The sequence below is a fragment of the Aquarana catesbeiana genome, linkage group LG04 (genome assembly GCF_042186555.1).
Source record: "Aquarana catesbeiana isolate 2022-GZ linkage group LG04, ASM4218655v1, whole genome shotgun sequence".
In the NCBI taxonomy this organism is placed as follows: Eukaryota; Metazoa; Chordata; class Amphibia; order Anura; family Ranidae; genus Aquarana; species Aquarana catesbeiana.
In genome coordinates, this window is record NC_133327.1 from 690,007,198 (window position 1) to 690,030,326 (window position 23,129).

The 23,129-nt window shown below is 45.3% G+C and overlaps 1 protein-coding gene across 1 annotated transcript in view; it reads left to right on the forward strand.

The window, feature by feature from the left end:
* Positions 1 to 22,646, forward strand: part of SLC4A1AP (solute carrier family 4 member 1 adaptor protein) — a 62,157-nt gene extending 39,511 nt beyond the window's left edge. Inside the window, 5 exon segments of the mRNA XM_073628768.1 lie at positions 9,046 to 9,229; positions 16,119 to 16,235; positions 16,800 to 16,867; positions 18,244 to 18,316; positions 20,284 to 22,646. Of these exon segments, the coding sequence (XP_073484869.1) occupies positions 9,046 to 9,229; positions 16,119 to 16,235; positions 16,800 to 16,867; positions 18,244 to 18,316; positions 20,284 to 20,333 (492 nt within the window). The 3' untranslated portion in view covers positions 20,334 to 22,646.
* Positions 22,647 to 23,129: the final 483 nt, after the last annotated feature.

Below are 23,129 nucleotides of genomic sequence, written 5' to 3' on the forward strand. Positions count from 1 at the left end.
TGACATAATAAATGGAAGTCTTTTTTTTTTTTTTTTTTTTTTGCTTTTAAAGGTAAAGCAGATTTGGTCTTTTTGACCTCCAGATCTCTCCATAAAGAGGACCTGTCATCTCTTATTTCTATTACATGAGATCTCCATAAAGAGGACCTGTCATCTCTTATTTCTATTACATGAGATCTCTCCATAAAGAGGACCTGTCATCTCTTATTTCTATTACATGAGATCTCCATAAAGAGGACCTGTCATCTCTTATTTCTATTACATGAGATCTCCATAAAGAGGACCTGTCATCTCTTATTTCTATTACATGAGATCTCTCCATAAAGAGGACCTGTCATCTCTTATTTCTATTACATGATCTCCATAAAGAGGACCTGTCATCTCTTATTTCTATTACATGAGATCTCCATAAAGAGGACCTGTCATCTCTTATTTCTATTACATGATCTCCATAAAGAGGACCTGTCATCTCTTATTTCTATTACATGAGATCTCCATAAAGAGGACCTGTCATCTCTTATTTCTATTACATGAGATCTCCATAAAGAGGACCTGTCATCTCTTATTTCTATTACATGAGATCTCCATAAAGAGGACCTGTCATCTCTTATTTCTATTGCAAGGGATGTTTAACCCCTTCCCGCCGACCGAACGCACATATGCGTCCTCGGCTTTCCGGGGTTATACCGGGATGATGCCCGCAGCTGCAGGCATCATCCCGGTACCGTTGTTTTCAGCGGGCGATCGGTTACCCGAATATAACAACCGATGCGGCTAAAAGCCGCTCGGCTGTTATACCGGAGGAGCGGGAGGGGACATCCCCCCCTCCCGCCGCTGATCGCACGGGAGGCCCGGTGTCCATTCGGGAATCTCCGGCGGCTGGGGGCGGGCTGGAACGAAGCTGTGAGCGGCTTCGTTCCAGCCTTCTAATTGTAAATGCGGAAGCGACGTCATGACGTCACTTCCCGTTTACTCGGCTGCCAATGGCGCCGAATTTAAAAAAGTATACAGTATTCAGAATCGCCGTTTTCGGCGATCTGAATACTTTGAAGTGTAAAGGAGGGATGGGGGGTCTTTTAGACCCCCCATCCCTCCATAAAGAGTACCTGTCACCACCTATTACTGTCACAAGGGATGTTTACATTGCTTGTGACAGCAATAAAAGTAAAAAAAAATAAAAAAATTTTAAACACAATTTATAAAAGTACAAAAATAAATAAAATAAATAAATAAAAAAAAAAAAAAATTTTTAAAGCGCCCCCGTCCCCGCGAGCTCGCGCAGCGAAGAAAACGCATACGGAAGTCGCGCCCGCATATGTAAACGGTGTTCAAACCACACATGTGAGGTATCGCCGCGATCGTCAGAGCGAGAGCAATAATTCTAGCCCTAGACCTCCTCTGTAGCTCAAACCTGGTAACCGTAAAAAATTTTTAAAGCGTCGCCTATGGAAATTTATAGGTACCGTAGTTCGTCGCCATTCCACGAGTGCGTGCAATTATAAAGGGTGACATGTTTGGTATCTATTTACTCGGCGTAACATCATCTTTCACATTATACAAAAAAATTGGGGTAACTTTACTGTTTGGATTTTTTAAAATTCATGAAAGTGTCACTTTTCCAAAAATTTGCGTTTAAAACACCGCTGCACAAATACCGTGTGATAAAAAATATTGCAACAATCGCCATTTTATTCTTTAGACTCTCTTCTAAAAAAATATATATAATGTTTGGGGGTTCTAAGTAATTTTCTAGCAAAAAATACGGATTTTAACTTGTAAACACCAAATTTCAAAAATAGGCTTAGTCATGAAAGGGTTAAATTACTTGTGATAGGAATAAAAGTGATTGAAAAAAAAATTAAAGGGACAGTGTAAAAATAAAATAAGAATTTCTTTTTCTTTATAGCGCTCGCACGTAGAAGTGGACGCATACGTAAGTCACGCACCCATATGTAAACGGGTGGATAAAGGGGGATGCTGCCAAATTTTTTACCCTAACCACTTCCAGCCCGTACGACATTCTGTGATGTCTTGGACTTTGAGTGAAGATATCTGGATGATGGGTGCAGCTACAGACATCATTGAGATATTGTATTTTTTTTTTTCAGCAGGTGATTCCCTGCGATATAAAAGCCCTCATAGCGGCTGTTTAGGGCAAGCAGGATGGGACGCCTGTGCGATCAGCGAGCCGGAGAATGAAGGCGGGCGGGGGTTCACCATAGAGCTGACCGCGGATCACATGGGTCCCTGGCAATCTCTATGACCCTCGGAGGCCGGAAGTGACGTCATAATGTCACTTCTAGACATGTTTGTTTCATTCCAAATTGAAATTCGGATGAATTTTTAGTTTTTCGGAAATTCGGATGCATCCGAATTACAATAGTACCGAATTTAAACAAATCTGAAATTAAAAAATATTATATAATAGTTTACAATTGCGGGCGCGACTTGCGTATGCATTTTCTCTGCTGCGCAAGCACGCTGGGATGGGGGCACTTAAAAAAAGAAAGTTTTTTTTTTTTTTTTTTTTTTTTATTTTTTTTTTTTTTTTTTACACATTGTCCCTTTTAAAAAATAAAATTCTGATCACTTTTTTATTGCTGTCACAAGGAATGTAAACATCCCATGTGACAGTAATAGGTGGTGACAGGTCCTCTTTATGGAGAGATCTGGGGTCTATAATGAATGTAAACATCCCATGTGACAGTAATAGGAGGTGACAGGTCCTCTTTATGGAGAGATCTGGGGTCTATAATGTAAACATCCCATGTGACAGTAATAGGAGGTGACAGGTCCTCTTTATGGAGATCTGGGGTCTATAATGAATGTAAACATCCCATGTGACAGTAATAGGAGGTGACAGGTCCTCTTTATGGAGAGATCTGGGGTCTATAATGAATGTAAACATCCCATGTGACAGTAATAGGTGGTGACAGGTCCTCTTTATGGAGAGATCTGGGGTCTATAATGAATGTAAACATCCCATGTGACAGTAATAAGAGGTGACAGGTCCTCTTTATGGAGAGATCCGGGGTCTATAATGAATGTAAACATCCCATGTGACAGTAATAAGAGGTGACAGGTCCTCTTTATGGAGAGATCTGGGTCTATAATGAATGTAAACATCCCATGTGACAGTAATAGGTGGTGACAGGTCCTCTTTATGGAGAGATCCGGGGTCTATAATGAATGTAAACATCCCATGTGACAGTAATAGGAGGTGACAGGTCCTCTTTATGGAGAGATCTGGGGTCTATAATGAATGTAAACATCCCATGTGACAGTAATAGGTGGTGACAGGTCCTCTTTATGGAGAGATCCGGGGTCTATAATGAATGTAAACATCCCATGTGACAGTAATAGGAGGTGACAGGTCCTCTTTATGGAGAGATCTGGGGTCTATAATGTAAACATCCCATGTGACAGTAATAGGAGGTGACAGGTCCTCTTTATGGAGATCTGGGGTCTATAATGAATGTAAACATCCCATGTGACAGTAATAGGAGGTGACAGGTCCTCTTTATGGAGAGATCTGGGGTCTATAATGAATGTAAACATCCCATGTGACAGTAATAGGTGGTGACAGGTCCTCTTTATGGAGAGATCTGGGGTCTATAATGAATGTAAACATCCCATGTGACAGTAATAGGTGACAGGTCCTCTTTATGGAGAGATCTGGGGTCTATAATGAATGTAAACATCCCATGTGACAGTAATAAGAGGTGACAGGTCCTCTTTATGGAGAGATCTGGGGTCTATAATGAATGTAAACATCCCATGTGACAGTAATAAGAGGTGACAGGTCCTCTTTATGGAGAGATCTGGGGTCTATAATGAATGTAAACATCCCATGTGACAGTAATAGGAGGTGACAGGTCCTCTTTATGGAGAGATCTGGGGTCTATAATGAATGTAAACATCCCATGTGACAGTAATAGGAGGTGACAGGTCCTCTTTATGGAGAGATCTGGGGTCTATAATGAATGTAAACATCCCATGTGACAGTAATAGGTGGTGACAGGTCCTCTTTATGGAGAGATCTGGGGTCTATAATGAATGTAAACATCCCATGTGACAGTAATAGGAGGTGACAGGTCCTCTTTATGGAGAGATCTGGGGTCTATAATGAATGTAAACATCCCATGTGACAGTAATAGGTGGTGACAGGTCCTCTTTATGGAGAGATCTGGGGTCTATAATGAATGTAAACATCCCATGTGACAGTAATAGGTGGTGACAGGTCCTCTTTATGGAGAGATCTGGGGTCTATAATGAATGTAAACATCCCATGTGACAGTAATAGGTGGTGACAGGTCCTCTTTATGGAGAGATCTGGGGTCTATAATGAATGTAAACATCCCATGTGACAGTAATAGGTGGTGACAGGTCCTCTTTATGGAGATCTGGGGTATATAATGAATGTAAACATCCCATGTGACAGTAATAAGAGGTGACAGGTCCTCTTTATGGAGAGATCTGGGGTCTATAATGAATGTAAACATCCCATGTGACAGTAATAGGAGGTGACAGGTCCTCTTTATGGAGAGATCTGGGGTCTATAATGAATGTAAACATCCCATGTGACAGTAATAGGAGGTGACAGGTCCTCTTTATGGAGAGATCTGGGGTCTATAATGAATGTAAACATCCCATGTGACAGTAATAGGAGGTGACAGGTCCTCTTTATGGAGAGATCTGGGGTCTATAATGAATGTAAACCTCTCTTGTGACAGTAATAGGAGGTGACAGGTCCTCTTTATGGAGAGATCTGGGGTCTATAATGTAAACATCCCATGTGACAGTAATAGGAGGTGACAGGTCCTCTTTATGGAGAGATCTGGGGTCTATAATGAATGTAAACATCCCATGTGACAGTAATAGGTGGTGACAGGTCCTCTTTATGGAGAGATCTGGGGTATATAATGAATGTAAACATCCCATGTGACAGTAATAAGAGGTGACAGGTCCTCTTTATGGAGAGATCTGGGGTCTATAATGAATGTAAACATCCCATGTGACAGTAATAGGAGGTGACAGGTCCTCTTTATGGAGAGATCCGGGGTCTATAATGAATGTAAACATCCCATGTGACAGTAATAGGAGGTGACAGGTCCTCTTTATGGAGAGATCTGGGGTCTATAATGAATGTAAACATCCCATGTGACAGTAATAGGAGGTGACAGGTCCTCTTTATGGAGAGATCTGGGGTCTATAATGAATGTAAACATCCCATGTGACAGTAATAGGAGGTGACAGGTCCTCTTTATGGAGAGATCTGGGGTCTATAATGAATGTAAACCTCTCTTGTGACAGTAATAGGAGGTGACAGGTCCTCTTTATGGAGAGATCTGGGGTCTATAATGTAAACATCCCATGTGACAGTAATAGGAGGTGACAGGTCCTCTTTATGGAGAGATCTGGGGTCTATAATGAATGTAAACATCCCATGTGACAGTAATAAGAGGTGACAGGTCCTCTTTATGGAGAGATCTGGGGTATATAATGAATGTAAACATCCCATGTGACAGTAATAGGAGGTGACAGGTCCTCTTTATGGAGAGATCTGGGGTCTATAATGAATGTAAACATCCCATGTGACAGTAATAGGAGGTGACAGGTCCTCTTTATGGAGAGATCTGGGGTCTATAATGAATGTAAACCTCTCTTGTGACAGTAATAGGAGGTGACAGGTCCTCTTTATGGAGAGATCTGGGGTCTATAATGAATGTAAACATCCCATGTGACAGTAATAGGAGGTGACAGGTCCTCTTTATGGAGAGATCTGGGGTCTATAATGAATGTAAACATCCCATGTGACAGTAATAGGTGGTGACAGGTCCTCTTTATGGAGATCTGGGGTATATAATGAATGTAAACATCCCATGTGACAGTAATAAGAGGTGACAGGTCCTCTTTATGGAGAGATCTGGGGTCTATAATGAATGTAAACATCCCATGTGACAGTAATAGGAGGTGACAGGTCCTCTTTATGGAGAGATCCGGGGTCTATAATGAATGTAAACATCCCATGTGACAGTAATAGGAGGTGACAGGTCCTCTTTATGGAGAGATCTGGGGTCTATAATGAATGTAAACATCCCATGTGACAGTAATAGGAGGTGACAGGTCCTCTTTATGGAGAGATCTGGGGTCTATAATGAATGTAAACATCCCATGTGACAGTAATAGGAGGTGACAGGTCCTCTTTATGGAGAGATCTGGGGTCTATAATGAATGTAAACCTCTCTTGTGACAGTAATAGGAGGTGACAGGTCCTCTTTATGGAGAGATCTGGGGTCTATAATGTAAACATCCCATGTGACAGTAATAGGAGGTGACAGGTCCTCTTTATGGAGAGATCTGGGGTCTATAATGAATGTAAACCTCTCTTGTGACAGTAATAGGAGGTGACAGGTCCTCTTTATGGAGAGATCTGGGGTCTATAATGAATGTAAACATCCCATGTGACAGTAATAGAAGGTGACAGGTCCTCTTTATGGAGAGATCTGGGGTCTATAATGAGTGTAAACATCCCATGTGACAGTAATAGGAGGTGACAGGTCCTCTTTATGGAGAGATCTGGGGTCTATAATGAATGTAAACATCCCATGTGACAGTAATAGGAGGTGACAGGTCCTCTTTATGGAGAGATCTGGGGTCTATAATGAATGTAAACATCCCATGTGACAGTAATAGGAGGTGACAGGTCCTCTTTATGGAGAGATCTGGGGTCTATAATGAATGTAAACCTCTCTTGTGACAGTAATAGGAGGTGACAGGTCCTCTTTATGGAGAGATCTGGGGTCTATAATGAATGTAAACATCCCATGTGACAGTAATAGGAGGTGACAGGTCCTCTTTATGGAGAGATCCGGGGTCTATAATGAATGTAAACATCCCATGTGACAGTAATAGGAGGTGACAGGTCCTCTTTATGGAGAGATCTGGGGTCTATAATGAATGTAAACCTCTCTTGTGACAGTAATAGGAGGTGACAGGTCCTCTTTATGGAGAGATCTGGGGTCTATAATAAATGTAAACATCCCATGTGACAGTAATAGGAGGTGACAGGTCCTCTTTATGGAGAGATCTGGGGTCTATAATAAATGTAAACATCCCATGTGAAGGTAATAGGAGGTGACAGGTCCTCTTTATGGAGAGATCTGGGGTCTATAATAAATGTAAACATCCCATGTGACAGTAATAGGAGGTGACAGGTCCTCTTTATGGAGAGATCCGGGATCTATAATGAATGTAAACATCCCATGTGACAGTAATAGGTGGTGACAGGTCCTCTTTATGGAGAGATCTGGGGTCTATAATGAATGTAAACATCCCATGTGACAGTAATAGGAGGTGACAGGTCCTCTTTATGGAGAGATCTGGGGTCTATAATGAATGTAAACATCCCATGTGACAGTAATAGGAGGTGACAGGTCCTCTTTATGGAGAGATCCGGGGTCTATAATGAATGTAAACATCCCATGTGACAGTAATAGGAGGTGACAGGTCCTCTTTATGGAGAGATCTGGGGTCTATAATGAATGTAAACATCCCATGTGACAGTAATAGGAGGTGACAGGTCCTCTTTATGGAGAGATCCGGGGTCTATAATGAATGTAAACATCCCATGTGACAGTAATAGGAGGTGACAGGTCCTCTTTATGGAGAGATCCGGGGTCTATAATAAATGTAAACATCCCATGTGACAGTAATAGGTGGTGACAGGTCCTCTTTATGTAGAGATCTGGGGTCTATAATGAATGTAAACATCCCATGTGACAGTAATAGGAGGTGACAGGTCCTCTTTATGGAGAGATCCGGGGTCTATAATGAATGTAAACATCCCATGTGACAGTAATAGGAGGTGACAGGTCCTCTTTATGGAGAGATGTGGGGTCTATAATGAATGTAAACATCCCATGTGACAGTAATAGGAGGTGACAGGTCCTCTTTATGGAGAGATCTGGGTCTATAATGAATGTAAACATCCCATGTGACAGTAATAGGAGGTGACAGGTCCTCTTTATGGAGAGATCCGGGGTCTATAATGAATGTAAACATCCCATGTGACAGTAATAGGAGGTGACAGGTCCTCTTTATGGAGAGATCTGGGGTCTATAATGAATGTAAACATCCCATGTGACAGTAATAGGAGGTGACAGGTCCTCTTTATGGAGAGATCCGGGGTCTATAATGAATGTAAACATCCCATGTGACAGTAATAGGTGGTGACAGGTCCTCTTTATGGAGAGATCTGGGGTCTATAATGAATGTAAACATCCCATGTGACAGTAATAGGTGGTGACAGTCCTCTTTATGGAGAGATCTGGGGTCTATAATGAATGTAAACATCCCATGTGACAGTAATAGGAGGTGACAGGTCCTCTTTATGGAGAGATAGGGGGTCCCCAAATCCCTCCTTTGCACTTAAAAGTATTCAGAACACCGAAATCGGCGTACTGTAATTTTTTAAAAATCCGCGCCATTGGCGGCCGAGTAAACCGGGAATTTACATCAGAGACCCGACCGAATCCAGCTTTGTTCGGGTCTCGGCCTAGGCGGCGGACGCACCAACTGGTGGCTCGGGAAGAGCGGCGGAAGGCGGCAGTGGGGGGGGGGACGTCTTCTCCTGCAGCTTTTAGTCACATTGGTTGTTATCATTTAAAAGCCGACCGCTCGCTCTAAAAAAAAAAAAAAAAAAAAAAAAAAAAGAACCGTTGCCGGCGTGATGCCCGCAGCTGCATATCTTCCCGGTATAACCCCTTCATGCCATGAATGCAAATTTGCGCACGGTCGGCGAGAAGGGGTTAGGATGCAACGAGCCGGGCGGCCGCACCATGGACATGCCGCTCACGTGCAGCAATCCAGTGTCGTCGGCCCATTACTGGAGCTGGAGATTTGTTGTGTGAACTTACAGGATCAGCAGGTGAATTCTGTGTATAGATGAAGAATAATAAAGGATACATAACAGGAAATGTGATGATTTCTTCCATAGACTGCACAGGGAAGATTCTAATGTTTTACTTGACATTCCACTTGCAGAGATTGCCACCAAAACGGACGGATCTCCCGGCGAGTCTCTTCACCATGAAAGATACAGATGAGCCTGAAGAGGAGGAGGAGGAGGAAGAGGAGGAACCAATGAAAGTAGACAGCCCAGGTGATGGCCTCTCAGAAGACAGGCCGCCATTGGCTGAGACGACTGAGCACAGCATGGAGATTAGAGGTGCGCTTCTTCACTGGTCTCGCGATTCGATTTGATTACGATTATCTGGTCAACGATTTTATTCGATTCCGCGATGCATCGCGATTACCAATGAGCTCCCACTTCCGCTTGGGCCGCCTAGGCGACCTTTCCTCTCTGCAATCTTCTGGGACACATCGCAGGTCCCGGAAGATTGCCCGGCTATGCAGGACGGCGCAGTGAGACAGGCGCACCCGGCTGTGAATCGGCGAGCTGTCACAGCCGGATGCCCACAGTAGTATTGCCAGCGCCGTGGACAGGCGGGGGAGAGAAGGGAGGGTTCGGGTGGCCACGTCGCTGGATTGTGGGACAGGTGAGTGTCTTTTTATTAAGTCAGAAGATGCACTTTTTTTTTTTTTTTGGCTGCTGAATTTTAGTAAACAAAAAATTGACTGGAACTCCTTTGAATTAAAAATCTCGCGCCCTTAACCACTTACCGCCCGGCTCCTGTACATATACCTCGGCACTTTAAAGATGGATATCCCGATAACGGCAGCAGCTGCTGCCACAACCGAGGTACCCATCTTTTCAGGAGCCGGTCATATTTACGATAATGGTGGTCTCTACGGCGGATTCACCGCGAGATCACCATAATCGGCAGCGGGAGAGGTGCCACCCGCCGATCTCCCGCGCCCTCTGCCGCTTACCGGAGCCGTCGGTAGCAGTGGAGACGATCGGGACCTGTCATGTCTGTGGTATGGAGACCAGTGAGGGGAAGATGGCCCATAGGAGGGCGGAAGCATCGTCATAACGTCAGCTCCGCCCACACGTCTTAAAGGGCCATCTTTTTTGTTATGCATTTAAGTCCAAATAAGAGATGTGAGGACTTTTTGACCCCCCAGATCTCATATTTAAGAGGTCCTGTCATGCTTTTTTCTATTACAAGGGATGTTTACATTTCTTGTCAAAGGAATAAAAGTGATCCAAATTTGAAATTTAAAAAAAGTGAAAAAATAAATAAAATCAAGTAAAATAAATAAGAAAAAAACATTTTTTTTTTAAAGCGCCCCGTCCCACCGAGCTCGCGCGTAGAAGCGGTGGTCAAACCACACATGTGAGGTATCATCGCGATCGGTAGAGCGAGAGCAATAATTCTAGTCCTAGATCTCCTCTGTAACTCAAAACATGCAACCTATAGAATTTTTTTAAACGTCGCCTATGGAGATTTTTAGGGGAAAAGTTTGTCGCCATTCTGTGAGCAGGGCGCAAATTTTTAAGCATGACATGTTGGGTATCAATTTACTTGGCGTAACATTATCTTTCACAATATAAAAAAAAAAATTGGGCTAACTTTAATGTCTTATTTTTTTTTTATTCAAAAAAGTGAATTTTTTCCAAAAAAAGTGCGCTTGTAAGACAGCTGCGCAAATACGATAGATGAGGAGGATCTATCCTCCTCCTTACCTCTGCGCTTCATCGATCATCACTAGAGGTCGACCGATATGGGTTTTTCTCTGGCCGATGCCAAAGCCGATATTTAGAAATCGCGGTGGCCGATATATGATGCCGATTTTTTTTTTTGGGCCGATATAATAGGCCGATTTTTTTTTTTTTTTTTTTTTTTTTTTGTTTTTTTCCCTTCATCTCATAAAATCTAAAAGACACCTTTCACACTGAGGGGGCGTTTTTCAGGCGCTTTTGGGCTAAAAATAGCGCCTGTAAAACGGCTCCCCTGCAGTCTCAGTGTGATATCCCGAGTGCTTTCACACTGAGGCGATGCGCTGGCAGGATGTTAAAAAAAAAAAAGTCCTGCAAGCGGCATCTTTGGAGCGGTGTATACCCCTCCTCCACCACGCCTGCCCATTGAAATGAATGCGCACCGCTGCCGAAGCGCCTGCAAAGCGTTTCGGCAGCAGCGATTCAGGGGCGCATTTAACCCCTTCTTCGGCCGCTAGCTGGGCTATAAGCGCCCCACTAGCAGCCGAATAGCGCCACTAAAATTACGGTAAAGCGCCGCTAAAACTAACAGCGTTTTACCGTCAACGCATGCCCGCTCCAGTGTGAAAGCAGCCTTAAGTGATACAGAAAATTTTTTACATTTATTAAACAAAACAAACCTCCAATCAGTTCACTTGTATGTATAATTTAGATTAAAAAAAATAACTATATCTTAAATATTAAATACACAAAAACAGGTAATCAAAACTTTTGGACGAAAAAAAATGGGCTAACTTTACTGCTTATTTTATTTTTTTTTATTTCATTAGTGTATTTTTTTTTTTAAAAATTGCGTTTGAAAGACCGCTGCGCAAATACCGTGTGACATAAAATATTGCAACAACCGCTATTTTTTTCCCTAAGGTCTCTGCCAAAAAAAAATATATATATAATGTTTGGGGGTTCTAAGTGATTTTCTAGCAGAAAATACAGGATTTTTACTTGTAAGCAACAAATGTCAGAAAAGATTTAGTCTTTAAATGGTTAAACTGAGAACTTCTCCACACGAGTTCAGTCTATTGATAAAAGAACCTGAAGAGATACAATGTTTCTTCTTATCAGATTTGGCAGGCTGCCCAGGGAGGAGAGAAGAAAACTTCAGACAACTTGCATTGACTTCTATTACAGAAGTCACTTGCAAGTCCCGCTGAAGTTATAATCGGCTTTTTTTTATCAGCACAATCCGCCAATGCCGATTAAGTAAAAAAAGCCAAATATCGGCCGATATATTGGCCGGCCGGTATATCGGTCGACCTCTAATCATCACATCTGAGCTCTCCTCAGCGCTGGGCGGGCGGTATTGATTAGGTGTTCCCCACCAGCACCGCCATCCAGCCGCTCCATGGTGTCCCCGCTGGCCAGGAGGTCCGCTAACGGACGCTGCACCTCTCAATGCTCCTATCTCCACTGAGCCCCGCCCCTCCGCTGCACTCACACAGACACAATGCCGCACCAGAGGGACACGCTGGAGCAAAGGGGTCCCGGAGCGGCGCTGTGTGAGGAGATGTGACAGCGGGCGCTCAGCGGGACATTGGCGGCACGCAGCGGATGTTTTCCCGGGACAGCCGACACTGAACAGGGGCGAGCTCAGACACGCCTGGAGCTTCCCTGAGACAGAGGCCATGGCTGCGCCCTAGGTGGTAGTGCGCCCTAGGTTCCCGCCTACTTCGCCTAGTGGTAGCGCCGGCCCTGGCCGCTCACGTGACTGGCCGGCTCTGTCCTCCTCTCGACTGAGGTCAGCGGGGGGGGAAATCTCGGCTCCTCCCGCTTCTTGCTTTCAGACGGGGAGGGGAGAGAGACAGTCAGTCATGTGAATGCCAAGCGGCGCTCAAAAATAAGTTATAGACTGCATTTTTTTATATAAATCACCCACCTGTCATTAGGAGACGGATAGTATAAAGAGGTCAGATAATAGATAACAACTTTATCTATTAATGTGTTTTTTACTGAAACTTTTGCTGTAATTACATAGTAACATACATAGGCTGAAAAAAGACACAAGTCCATCAAGTTCAACCAATAGGAGGGGGGGGGGGTGAGAATCGTACAATCCCATATACACAATCCTTCACCCACAGTGGATCCAGAGGAAGGCAGAAAAGCCCCAGCAAAGCATGATCCAGTTTGCTACTGCACCCTGAGAGGCAAACGGTAATATTGTGTGATATAAAAAATTGGAATTACCGCTATTTAATTCTCCAGGTGTCTGCTTTCAGAAAATATATCAGGTTTGGGGGTTTTATGTAATCATCCGCCTTTAAAATGCATTTTTTTTTTTTTAAACGTCTGCAAAAAAATGCCAACAAAAAAAAAACGCTCTTGCCTTGAAGAGGTTAAGGGATAAGTTCACCTTTGGGAACATGTTCCATCTGTAAGATTTGTTTTTGTTTTTGTTTTTTTAAATGGCTCCTAGATACAAAGTGAACTTGTCCAGCCCTGCTTTAGATTGTAAATCTCTTGCTGGCCATCCTGACCCTCTTGTCTTGTATGATATTTGTATCTGTACTGTAGAGCTGCACGATTCTGGCTAAAATGAGGATCACAATTTTTTTGCTTAGAAGATCGATCACGATTCTCGCGGCGTAACATCTTTCACATTAAAACAAAAAAAATCGGGCTAACTTTACTGTTTCGTGTTTTTGTTTTTTTTTTAATTCACTGAAGTGTATTTTTTCCCCAAAAATTGAAAGATTGCTTGGCAAATACAGGGTGACATCAAATATTGCAGCAATTGACATTTTATTCCCTAGGGTCTCTACTAAAATATATATAATGGTTGAGGTTCCAATTAATTTTCTAGCAAAAAATATTGATTTTAACTTAACAAGTGTCAGAAAAAGATTTAGACTTTAAGTGGTTAAACTTCCTGCATTTAGGGTCGGTTCACACTGGGACGACTTGGGATCCGACTTGTACGCCCTCAAGTCGCCCCAAGTCGCCCCAGAAAGAGATTCACATTTAAGTGAATGGGAGCGTCTTAATAGACACTACTGAAGTCGCTCCGACTTCAGAGCGTACTCCCTGTACTACTTTGATCCGACTTTGATCCGACTTCAACCTATTGACTATCATTGAAGTCGGATCAAAGTCGGATCGCCGTCTCGCATGATCCGACTTCGGCATGCGACTTGTGCTCAGATGATCTTGAAGGGGAACTCCGCGCCAAATTTTAAATAAAAATCCGGCATGGGTTCCCCCTCCAAGAGCATACCAGGCCCTTGGGTCTGGTATGGACCTTGAGGGGAACCCCCTACGCCGAAAAAGCGGCGTGGGGGGGTCCCCCAATCCATACCAGACCCTTATCCGAGCACGCAGCCCGGCCGGACAGGAATGGGGGTGGGGGACGAGCCAGCGCCCCCCCATCCTGAACCGTACCAGGCCGCATGCCCTCAACATGGGGGGGTTGGTGCCTTGGGGAAGGGGGGCGCGCTGCGGCCCCCCCCCACCCCAAAGCACCTTGTCCCCATGTTGATGAGGACAAGGGCCTCTTCCCGACAACCCTGGCCGTTGGTTGTCGGGGTCTGTGGGCTTATCGGAATCCGGGAGCCCCCTTTAATAAGAGGGCCCCCAGATCCCGGCCCCCCACCCTATGTGAATGAGTATGGGGTACATCGAACCCCTACCCATTCACCTAGGGAAAGTGTCAATTTAAAAAAAAACACTACACAGATTTTTAAAGTAATTTATTAGACAGCTCCGGGGGTCTTCTTCCGACTTCGGGGTCTCTCCGGTTCTTCTCCGCGCTCTCCGGGTCTTCTGCCGGGCTCCTCCGCTATTTTCTGCTCTTTTGCCGCTCTTTTGCTATAGCGGAGGAGCCCGGTCTGCTGCCTTCTTCTCTTCGGGGGTCTCTCCGGTTCTTCTCCGCGCTCTCCGGATCTTCTGCCGGGCTCCTCCGCTATTTTCTGCTCTTTTGCCGCTCTTTTGCTATAGCGAAGGAGCCCGGTCTTCAATCTTCTGCCTTCTGCCCTCTTCTCCTGATGTTGACACGACGCTCTCTGGGGCTGGAATGCACTCTGAGCGCTCCGCTCTGACTTATATAGGTGGTGACCACGCCCCGTTATGCCGTCACAGTCCCTGGGCATGCTGGGACTGTGACGTTTTAGGGGGCGTGGTCATCACCCAATGACCACGCCCCCTTATGCAGTCATAGTCCCAGCATGCCCAGGGACTGTGACGGCATAAGGGGGCGGGGTCACCGCCTATATAAGTCAGAGCGGAGCGCACAGAGAGCATTCTAGCCGGAGAGAGCGTCGTGTCAACATCAGAAGAAGAGGAGAGGGCAGAAGACGGAAGACCGGGCTCCTCCGCTTTAGCAAAAGAGCGGCGGAAGATCCGGAGAGCGTGGAGAAGAACCGGAGAGACCCCCGAAGTCGGAAGAAGACCCCCGGAGCTGTCTAATAAAATACTTTAAAAATCTATGTAGTGTTTTTTTTTTTAAATTGACACTTTTTCCCTAGGTGAATGGGTAGGGGTACGATGTACCCCATACTCATTCACATAGGGTGGGGGGCCGGGATCTGGGGGCCCCCTTATTAAAGGGGGCTCCCGGATTCTGATAAGCCCTCCGCCCGCAGACCCCGACAACCAACGGCCAGGGTTGTCGGGAAGAGGCCCTTGTCCTCATCAACATGGGGACAAGGTGCTTTGGGGGGGGGGGCCGCAACGCGCCCCCTCCCCCAAGGCACCAACCCCCCATGTTGAGGGAATGCGGCCTGGTACGGTTCAGGAGGGGGGGGGGGGGGCGCTCGCTCGTCCCCACTCCCATTCCTGTCTGGCCGGGCTGCGTGCTCGGATAAGGGTCTGGTATGGATTGGGGGGGACCCCCCACGCCGTTTTTTCGGCGTAGGGGGTTCCCCTCGAGGTCCACACCAGACCCAAGGGCCTGGTATGCTCCTGGAGGGGGAACCCATGCCGGTTTTTTATTTAAAATTTGGCGCAGAGTTCCCCCTAAAGATTCATACCAAACACAGTGGCGGGGATCCAAGTCGGATCCCCGTTCATTGAAAGTCGGACACATGTCGCAGGGCAAAGTCGGATCCACAAGTCGCGTTGAAGTCGTGTTGCCCCTGTGTGAATCGAGCCTTACAAGTTGCTTAAAAACTTGGCAGACTGCCTGGATTTTTTTCTTTACACTCAGAAGTTTCCCTTTGATCTAAGAAGAAAGAGTTGGTTACAATGTTTCTTTTTAAAAACTTGGCAGACTGCCCGGATGTTTTCTTTTGACAGCTGAGTGAGCAGAAAAGTCTCTCCACTTTTTATAGGAATCGGCAAACTCTGCAACAGAGATTTTTTAACGATTAATTGTGCAGCTCTACTGTACTGTCTGCCTGGCACTATATCAATCCTGTATAATAATAATAACGATGCATGTGTGTAACGTGTCACATGAGGTCTCTCGGTAACATACAATTAATGACACGTGTGTCTCCTGCAGCTCCCAGTGAAGTGGAAGAAGTGCAGAGGGTGACCCCGGAGAAAAAGCATGAAGTCCCCGAGCACAGCGCCGAGCTCAGCGCCAACCCCCGCTCCTTGAAAGGCCAGAAAAAGCCAGGTGCGTGGTCCTCTCCTATGTCATATGATCGTTTCTTCATACATTCTGTTAAACTTAAGGAACTGACAAAGATGAACTCCAAGCACCTTAATACACAGATGAAATCTATACACCGATCGGCCGTAACATTCCCACCTCTGACAGGTAAGGTGATAACGTGGGTGGTCCTAATGTTTCGGCTGATCGGTGTATATGGGGGGGGATGTTTTCCCTGCCAAAAGATTTGTATTATTATTGTTCTAATCCTGAGGTTTGCACAGCCCTGTCTGGTACGGAAGGAGACCAGATTTTCCTCCGCTGCAATTTAGCGCAGAGCCTGAGTGAGACGCCTACAGTAAGTCCTGGTTGTTTTGTTCGCCCTGATTTTATGCTCATTGGAAGTCAGTGAGAGCAGCGCCATGTCTGTTTCTGCCCTCACTGAGGACAGCCATGACATGCTGTGGAGATGTGGCCACACACAGACACACTAATCCTTCAAGATCCTCAAAATCCTTGTAAGAAATAGTTGAATATTGAGTCTTATCTGGCATCGGAGTGTGACCTGTAAATACCGTTCTCTTTCAGCAACCCCGGCGGATGCGATTCCCAAACCGGCTCCGGAAAGACAGAAGAAAATGTACGGCCCCAGCAAGGTCAGTGTCTGTCCTGAATGTCTCTCTCTTTCAGGGGGGTGCAGACCAGAGCGTCACAATTGTATACCAAGGTCAACCAAAGTAACCAATCGGCTTCCGGGTTTTATTGTTTAAAGTTTACTGCACAAGTTGATGTTAGAAGCTGATTGGCTGCCATGTACAGCTGCACCACCTTTAGTAAACCTACCCCTCCCCCCCACAAAATTTCTGCTTTGCCTTGGATATTGCTGGAGTGTCTTCAGTGGCCTAGTCATGAATTTCGCTCCAGCGCAGGCAAAATGCATAAGATGGAGAAGAACCATTCTTATCAATAGAGAGTGATCACAGCCATACATGACATCTCACTGCAGTCTTTTCCCGGCCTCGTTCAAATGCGTGTACTACAGCAGGGGGAGGCGACCTGGGGGCCCTCCAGCTGTTGTAGAACTACAAGTCCCATCATGCCTCTGGGAGTCATTGTAACGGCCAGCCTTGCAATGCCTCATGGGAAATGTAGTTCCACAACAGCTGGAAAGCCAAGGGTTGCCTCCCCCTGTACTACAGTGTACACCTTGTGTGCCACACCTGCACAGGTGTTCTGGGCATCCCCATGCAGGCGCAGTCCCATTCATTTCAGTTGGAATGCAGCAGCTGAACAGCCCCTGCTCCTAATTTGACATTTCGGGTCCTGCACCATTTGTGTGGGTGCAGGACCCGAAACAGTGTGTGCTGCCCCTAGGCAAGACTAAAATCGGGCATCCCCCCGCCCCCCACAAATCTAAATTTGTCCCACCCCTTCCTGTTTAAGAGCAGCCCTGCATCTGTAAACTCCACCCCTTCCTTTTAAAAGCTCCAGCTCTTCAGAGGTGTGGGTAAGCGAGGGGAGGAGGTTCACTACTACACTACGGTGTAGTGGTAGCACTCTCGCCTAGCAGTAAGAAGGGTCACTGGTTCGAATCCCAACCACGACACTACCTGCTTGGAGTTTGCATGTTCTCCCTGTGCCTGCGTGGGTTTCCTCCGGGTACTCCGGTTTCCTCCCACACTCCAAAGACATGCTGGTAGGTTAATTAGATCCTATCTAAATTGTCCCTAGTATGTATGAATGTGAGTTAGGGACCTTAGATTGTAAGCTCCTTGAGGGTAGGGACTGATGTGAATGTACAATGTATATGTAAAGCGCTGTGTAAATTGACGGCGCTATATAAGTACCTGAAATAAATAAATAAAATAAATACACTAGGAGGTTCTCCCCACCCCCCCAAAAAAAAAAAAAAACTGCACTGGGCTCTCACCTTACCGCAGCCCGCCTGCTCCTTTGTACCAGCTGTGTGTAGCGAGTACTTTTCATTAATGAAAAACAATCTCCTTTTTTTTTTTTTTTTGTTCTTCTTTAGCCTCCGCAAGGTGTTCTCGCCGCTCAGTACCCTGAAGACGACCCCGATTACTGTGTATGGACGCCCCCTGCAGGTAATGTCATCTAAACCTTTCTTTAACCCACTCACCTACCGGGCCAATTCTGACACCGCTAACATATATGTAAAAATCTGTGACTTACAACTCCCAAACGTTATATATAGTTCTTTAGCAGAGGCCCTAGATAATAAAATAGCGGTCATTGCAATTTTTTATGTCACACGATATTTGCACAGCAATGTTTTTTTTTTTTTTTTCACTTTCTTGAATAAAAAATTAGAACAAAAAAAAAATTGATCTAATGCAATAAAAAAAGAAAAAGGCCTTGTTTACATTGGGCCGGAACCAGAAGTGACATCACGGAGTCACTGCGGTTCCCTAGACCAGGCGGAGGCAACCTGGTGGCCCTCCAGCTGTTGCAGAACTACAAGTCCCATCATGCCTCTGGGAGTAATTGTAACTGCCAACCTTGCAATGCCTCATGGGTAATGTAGTTCCACAACAGCTGGAGTGCCCCAGGTTGCCTACCCCGGCTCTAGACCATCTTTCCTCCAATCATCTGTTACCACCCGCCGCAATTCACAGATGGGTTCTCAGGACTACTGATCATCCAAGAATCACTGGGCTTTTTACAATTTTTTTTTTTTTAAACGCAGTGACCAGAGCAATATGTTACCATGGTAACGGTGTACTACTCTGGGGAAGTGATCAGGATTTTTTTTTTTTTAACATTGATTGCTTATAGCAGTGAATTTCATTGCTATAAGCAGTCATTTTACTGAATGTAACTGGTTCATTCAGTTTGTTTTGTTGTGGTTAGCTATGATTGGCCAGAGCTAATCACATGGTACAGACGTGCTGTGATTGGCCCTGTCTGTGCCATGTGATCAGATTGACTAATCACAGCTAGCAACACAATTGTACAGAATTGAGGGCACGAAAGGAAGCCTTCCATTGGTTTACAACGGTCATGTGACGTGCTGTGATTGGACATCGTACATTCATCGGTCATCGCCTGTTTCCGGTGGACACCTTTGTGTGTCTACCTGCACAGGTGCCAGTGACAGATGTTCGCGCGGCGCCTTCTGAAAAGACGTCATATGGTGTCCAGTAGAGCTGCACGATTCTGGCTATAACGAGAATAGCAAACTTTTTTTTTTTTTGCTTAGAATAAAGATCGCAATTCTTGCGGCGTAACGTCATCTTTCACGTTATACAAAAAAATTGGGTTAACTTTACTGTTTTAGTTATTTTTAAATTCATTGAAATGTAGTTTTTCCAAAAATATTGCGTTTGAAAGACCGCTGCGTGAATACAGTGTGGCATAAAATATCGCAACAGCCACCATTTTATTCTCTAGGGGCAGGGAACCTGGGGGCCCTCCAGCTGTCCCATCATGCCTCTGGGAGTCATTGTAACTGTCAGCCTTGCAATGCCTCATGGGAAATGTAGTTCCACAACAGCTGAAGGCCGACTGGTTGCCGACCCCGGCTCTATAATCATATACAATGTTTGGGGGCTGTCAGTAATTTTCTAGCAAAAAGTACAGATTTTAACTTGTAAGCAACAAGTGTCAGAAAAAGGTTTAGTCTTTTAAGTGGTATAACTGACCTCATTTACAGACCGAAGTTCTTTTTTTTTTTTTATCTAAAAGAACTAAATGTTACAAGGTTTCTCTTTGTCACCTGAGCGATGTTGTGATAAACTTGGCAGGCTGCCTGGTTTGGTTTTTTGGGGGTTTTTTGACGGCTGTCGGCTTGAGCAGAGAACTCTCTTCACTGAATCGAGGAAATGCTTTGTTCAGATCGCGAGGAGGGTTTAATCGAGATCTCGATTCTTTAATGAATAATTGTGCAGCTCTAGTGTCCAGTCTGAAGGAGGAAGGGCCCGACCTGCTGTCAGTCTGCTATAGGCCGGGCGGGAAGGTGTTAAAAAAAAAAAAAACAGGGGTGTGATATCACTTGGACAGGAAGTAAGTAATTGAACTACAAACGCATTCATATTCCGCTTTCTTCTTCCAGGACAATCCGGTGACGGGAAGACCCATTTAAATGACAAATATGGCTACTGAACCGATCCGCGCCGCTGCGCAGGGAACGGTCACCGCATGGGCCTCGCTTCTGAATCCTTCACCACTCCCATCACAGGATCCCTTTTCTCCCGGACAGCCACGGCCGCTCTCCTCTTCATTCCACACATCTCAGATGTTTAGACATCGACAGCTTTTTTTTTTTTTTTTTTTTTTTTTTTTTTGTATCTCGATCTGCCACTGAAGACATCGGTTCCAGAAATGTGAGGACAAATGGATGTTTTAACCTTCACTTGTGTTCTGTGCTGCACAGGAAACCCGCAAAGGGATGTGTTTTAGCGTTTATGGTTCACCCAACACCTCCCCACCCCCCCCCCAACCCAGCTTCTGACTTGCATCTCATCTCTACACGGGTCTGCCGATAACGGGTCTGCCAATCAACGTGTAGTAAAGAGAATATCCTTTGAGCCGCACATCACTGCAAATCCGCTATGGAAGAGTGCGTGGAAGTCTCACCTTGGGACCGCCCAACGGTAGTCAAGGTGCAGGGATCTCCCAGCTGTTGCGGAACTACACGTCCCATGAGGCATTGGGAAACTCTTGTTGGGAATTGTAGTTTCTGAACAACTGGAGGGCCGTAGTTTGGAGACCCCCCCCTCAAGGGGATCATGACTGAGCTCCAGGGGGCGGAGCGAAACAGAGGCGTGGCCTGAGCCCAGGCTGAAACTGGCACACAGATTTTGCAGCGATGTGCGGCTCAAGGGATATTTTCTTCACTACAGCGACTAAAGGTGGCCACACATGTGTCAATAGGATCATTTGTTTGAGAATTCAAATCCAGAAGATCCTTCATTTGATCAATTTTTTTTTTTGTTTTGTTTTTTTTTTTTTGGAAGGATTGTATATTAAAGCTGATCTTCAGCTTTAGTTTCAGATTAAACAGTTCATTCGGGACAACAAACGATTTCCCTTCACTAACATGTGGCTGCTGGGTGTGTGCTCTATAAGCTGTATGTAGCCTCAGCTCAAAGGCAGGCTGATATCACAACCTCTGACTCCGCCAATCAGGGAAAGCTTTGTCTTCATTAATAGAATGCAAAGCTGCCTATGAATGGCTGAGGGGCACTCAGACTTACACTATCGTGGTGTGAGACGGGAAGGTCTCCTCTCTCACCTAGAATACAGTACTATATACTGTATGTAGCCTCAGCTCAGAGGCAGAACGATGTCACAACTTTTGATTCATTGATGGAATACAAAGCTGCCTAGGAATGGCTGAGCACCGCTCAGACTGAGGCTTGGTACCGGTGTGAGACGGGAAGGCCTCTTTTCTCACACAGAACACAGTACTGTATGTAGTCTCAGGTCAGCTCAGAGGCAGACTGATGTTGTCACAACCTTTGGTTCATTGATAGAATACAAAGCAGTCTATGAATGGCTGAGCGCTGCTCAGACCAATGCTTTCTTTTTCCAGGTGTGAGATGGGAAGATATCCTCTTGCACTCGGTAAACAGTGCTATTTACTGTATGAGGCCACAGCCACATACAGTTTATCCAGCGCCCCCAGTGGCTGCATATGTTAGTGAGGGAAATGGTTTATTTGGGCCAGCTTGGCCCGACTGAACTGTTGAAACTCAAACTAAAGCTGGAGATCATTTTTTTTTTTTTTTTTTTGTAACCTTTCTGCTGGCCCTTTTTAAGAAGTTCTAAACACCAGAGGTGCTTCCTGGACTTCCCAGTCATGTGATCACTATGATTGGCTGTTACACTGATCACCTGATCAAGCACCCGACCTACTGGCTAAGTGACCAGAAGCTGTCGGTGATAGTGCAGTCAGTGCTGGGGGGCGCTCGATTGAGCATGCTCCCAGCACAAAATAGCGACACCAACATTAAGGAGTGAAATGTTGGCCTCAGCTGTGGCCCCTCGTTGAGATGAGATGCAATCCCACCAAAAGAACGCCAACGCACCGAGCCACCGCCAGCAATCGCCAGTCTCTGTATGAAAACATTTGTCGTCGGTTTCACAAGCTTTGTATTTCAGGTCTTATTCCTTATAGACTTCTAGAAGACACGGCACTCGGCAGAGTCTCTTCTCCGCTCCCCTATGGACTGTCAGTTGTTAGAGTGGACATTTTTATTTTTGTGATTTTTTTTTTTCCACCTTGTACAATTCCGAAGCTGTAAATACCTGTTTTGTTTGTAGCGTTGTTTCTAAAATAACATTTAAAAAAAAAATGACATTTTTGGGTTTCAGATTTGGCCATGTTACCTGTAGGGTGTTCCTTTTTATTTCATTTACTGTTTAGGTTTTTATTGATCTGTTTTTTTGCAATAAAATTAATTGTGGATCAAACGAGGAGTGAATGTTGTGTGTTCAGAGTCTGCAAAGTGTCCCTCTAATCCGCAGCGGTTCTCAACTCAGGACCCACCAACAGGCCAGGTGTGCAAGAGAACGGAAATGCATCACAGGTCATATCATTTGCTGCTCAGTGATTGCAGTGTTCTAGTCTGCATCTCCCCCAAGCTAATACCTAAAATCTGGCCTGTTAGTGGGTCCTGAGGACAGGAGTTGAGAACTACTGCTCTAATGGTCCTGGAATGGCAGCTTCACATGCAAAGTGTCCTTCTAATGGTCCTGGGATGGGAGCTTCCCACACAATGTCCCTCTAATGGTCCTGGGATGGGAGCTTCACACACAATGTCCCTCTAATGGTCCTGGGATGGGAGCTTCACACACAATGTCCCTCTAATGGTCCTGGGGTGGGAGCTTCACGTGCAAAACTGTCCCTCTAATGGTCCTGGGATGGGAGCTTCACACACAATGTCCCTCTAATGG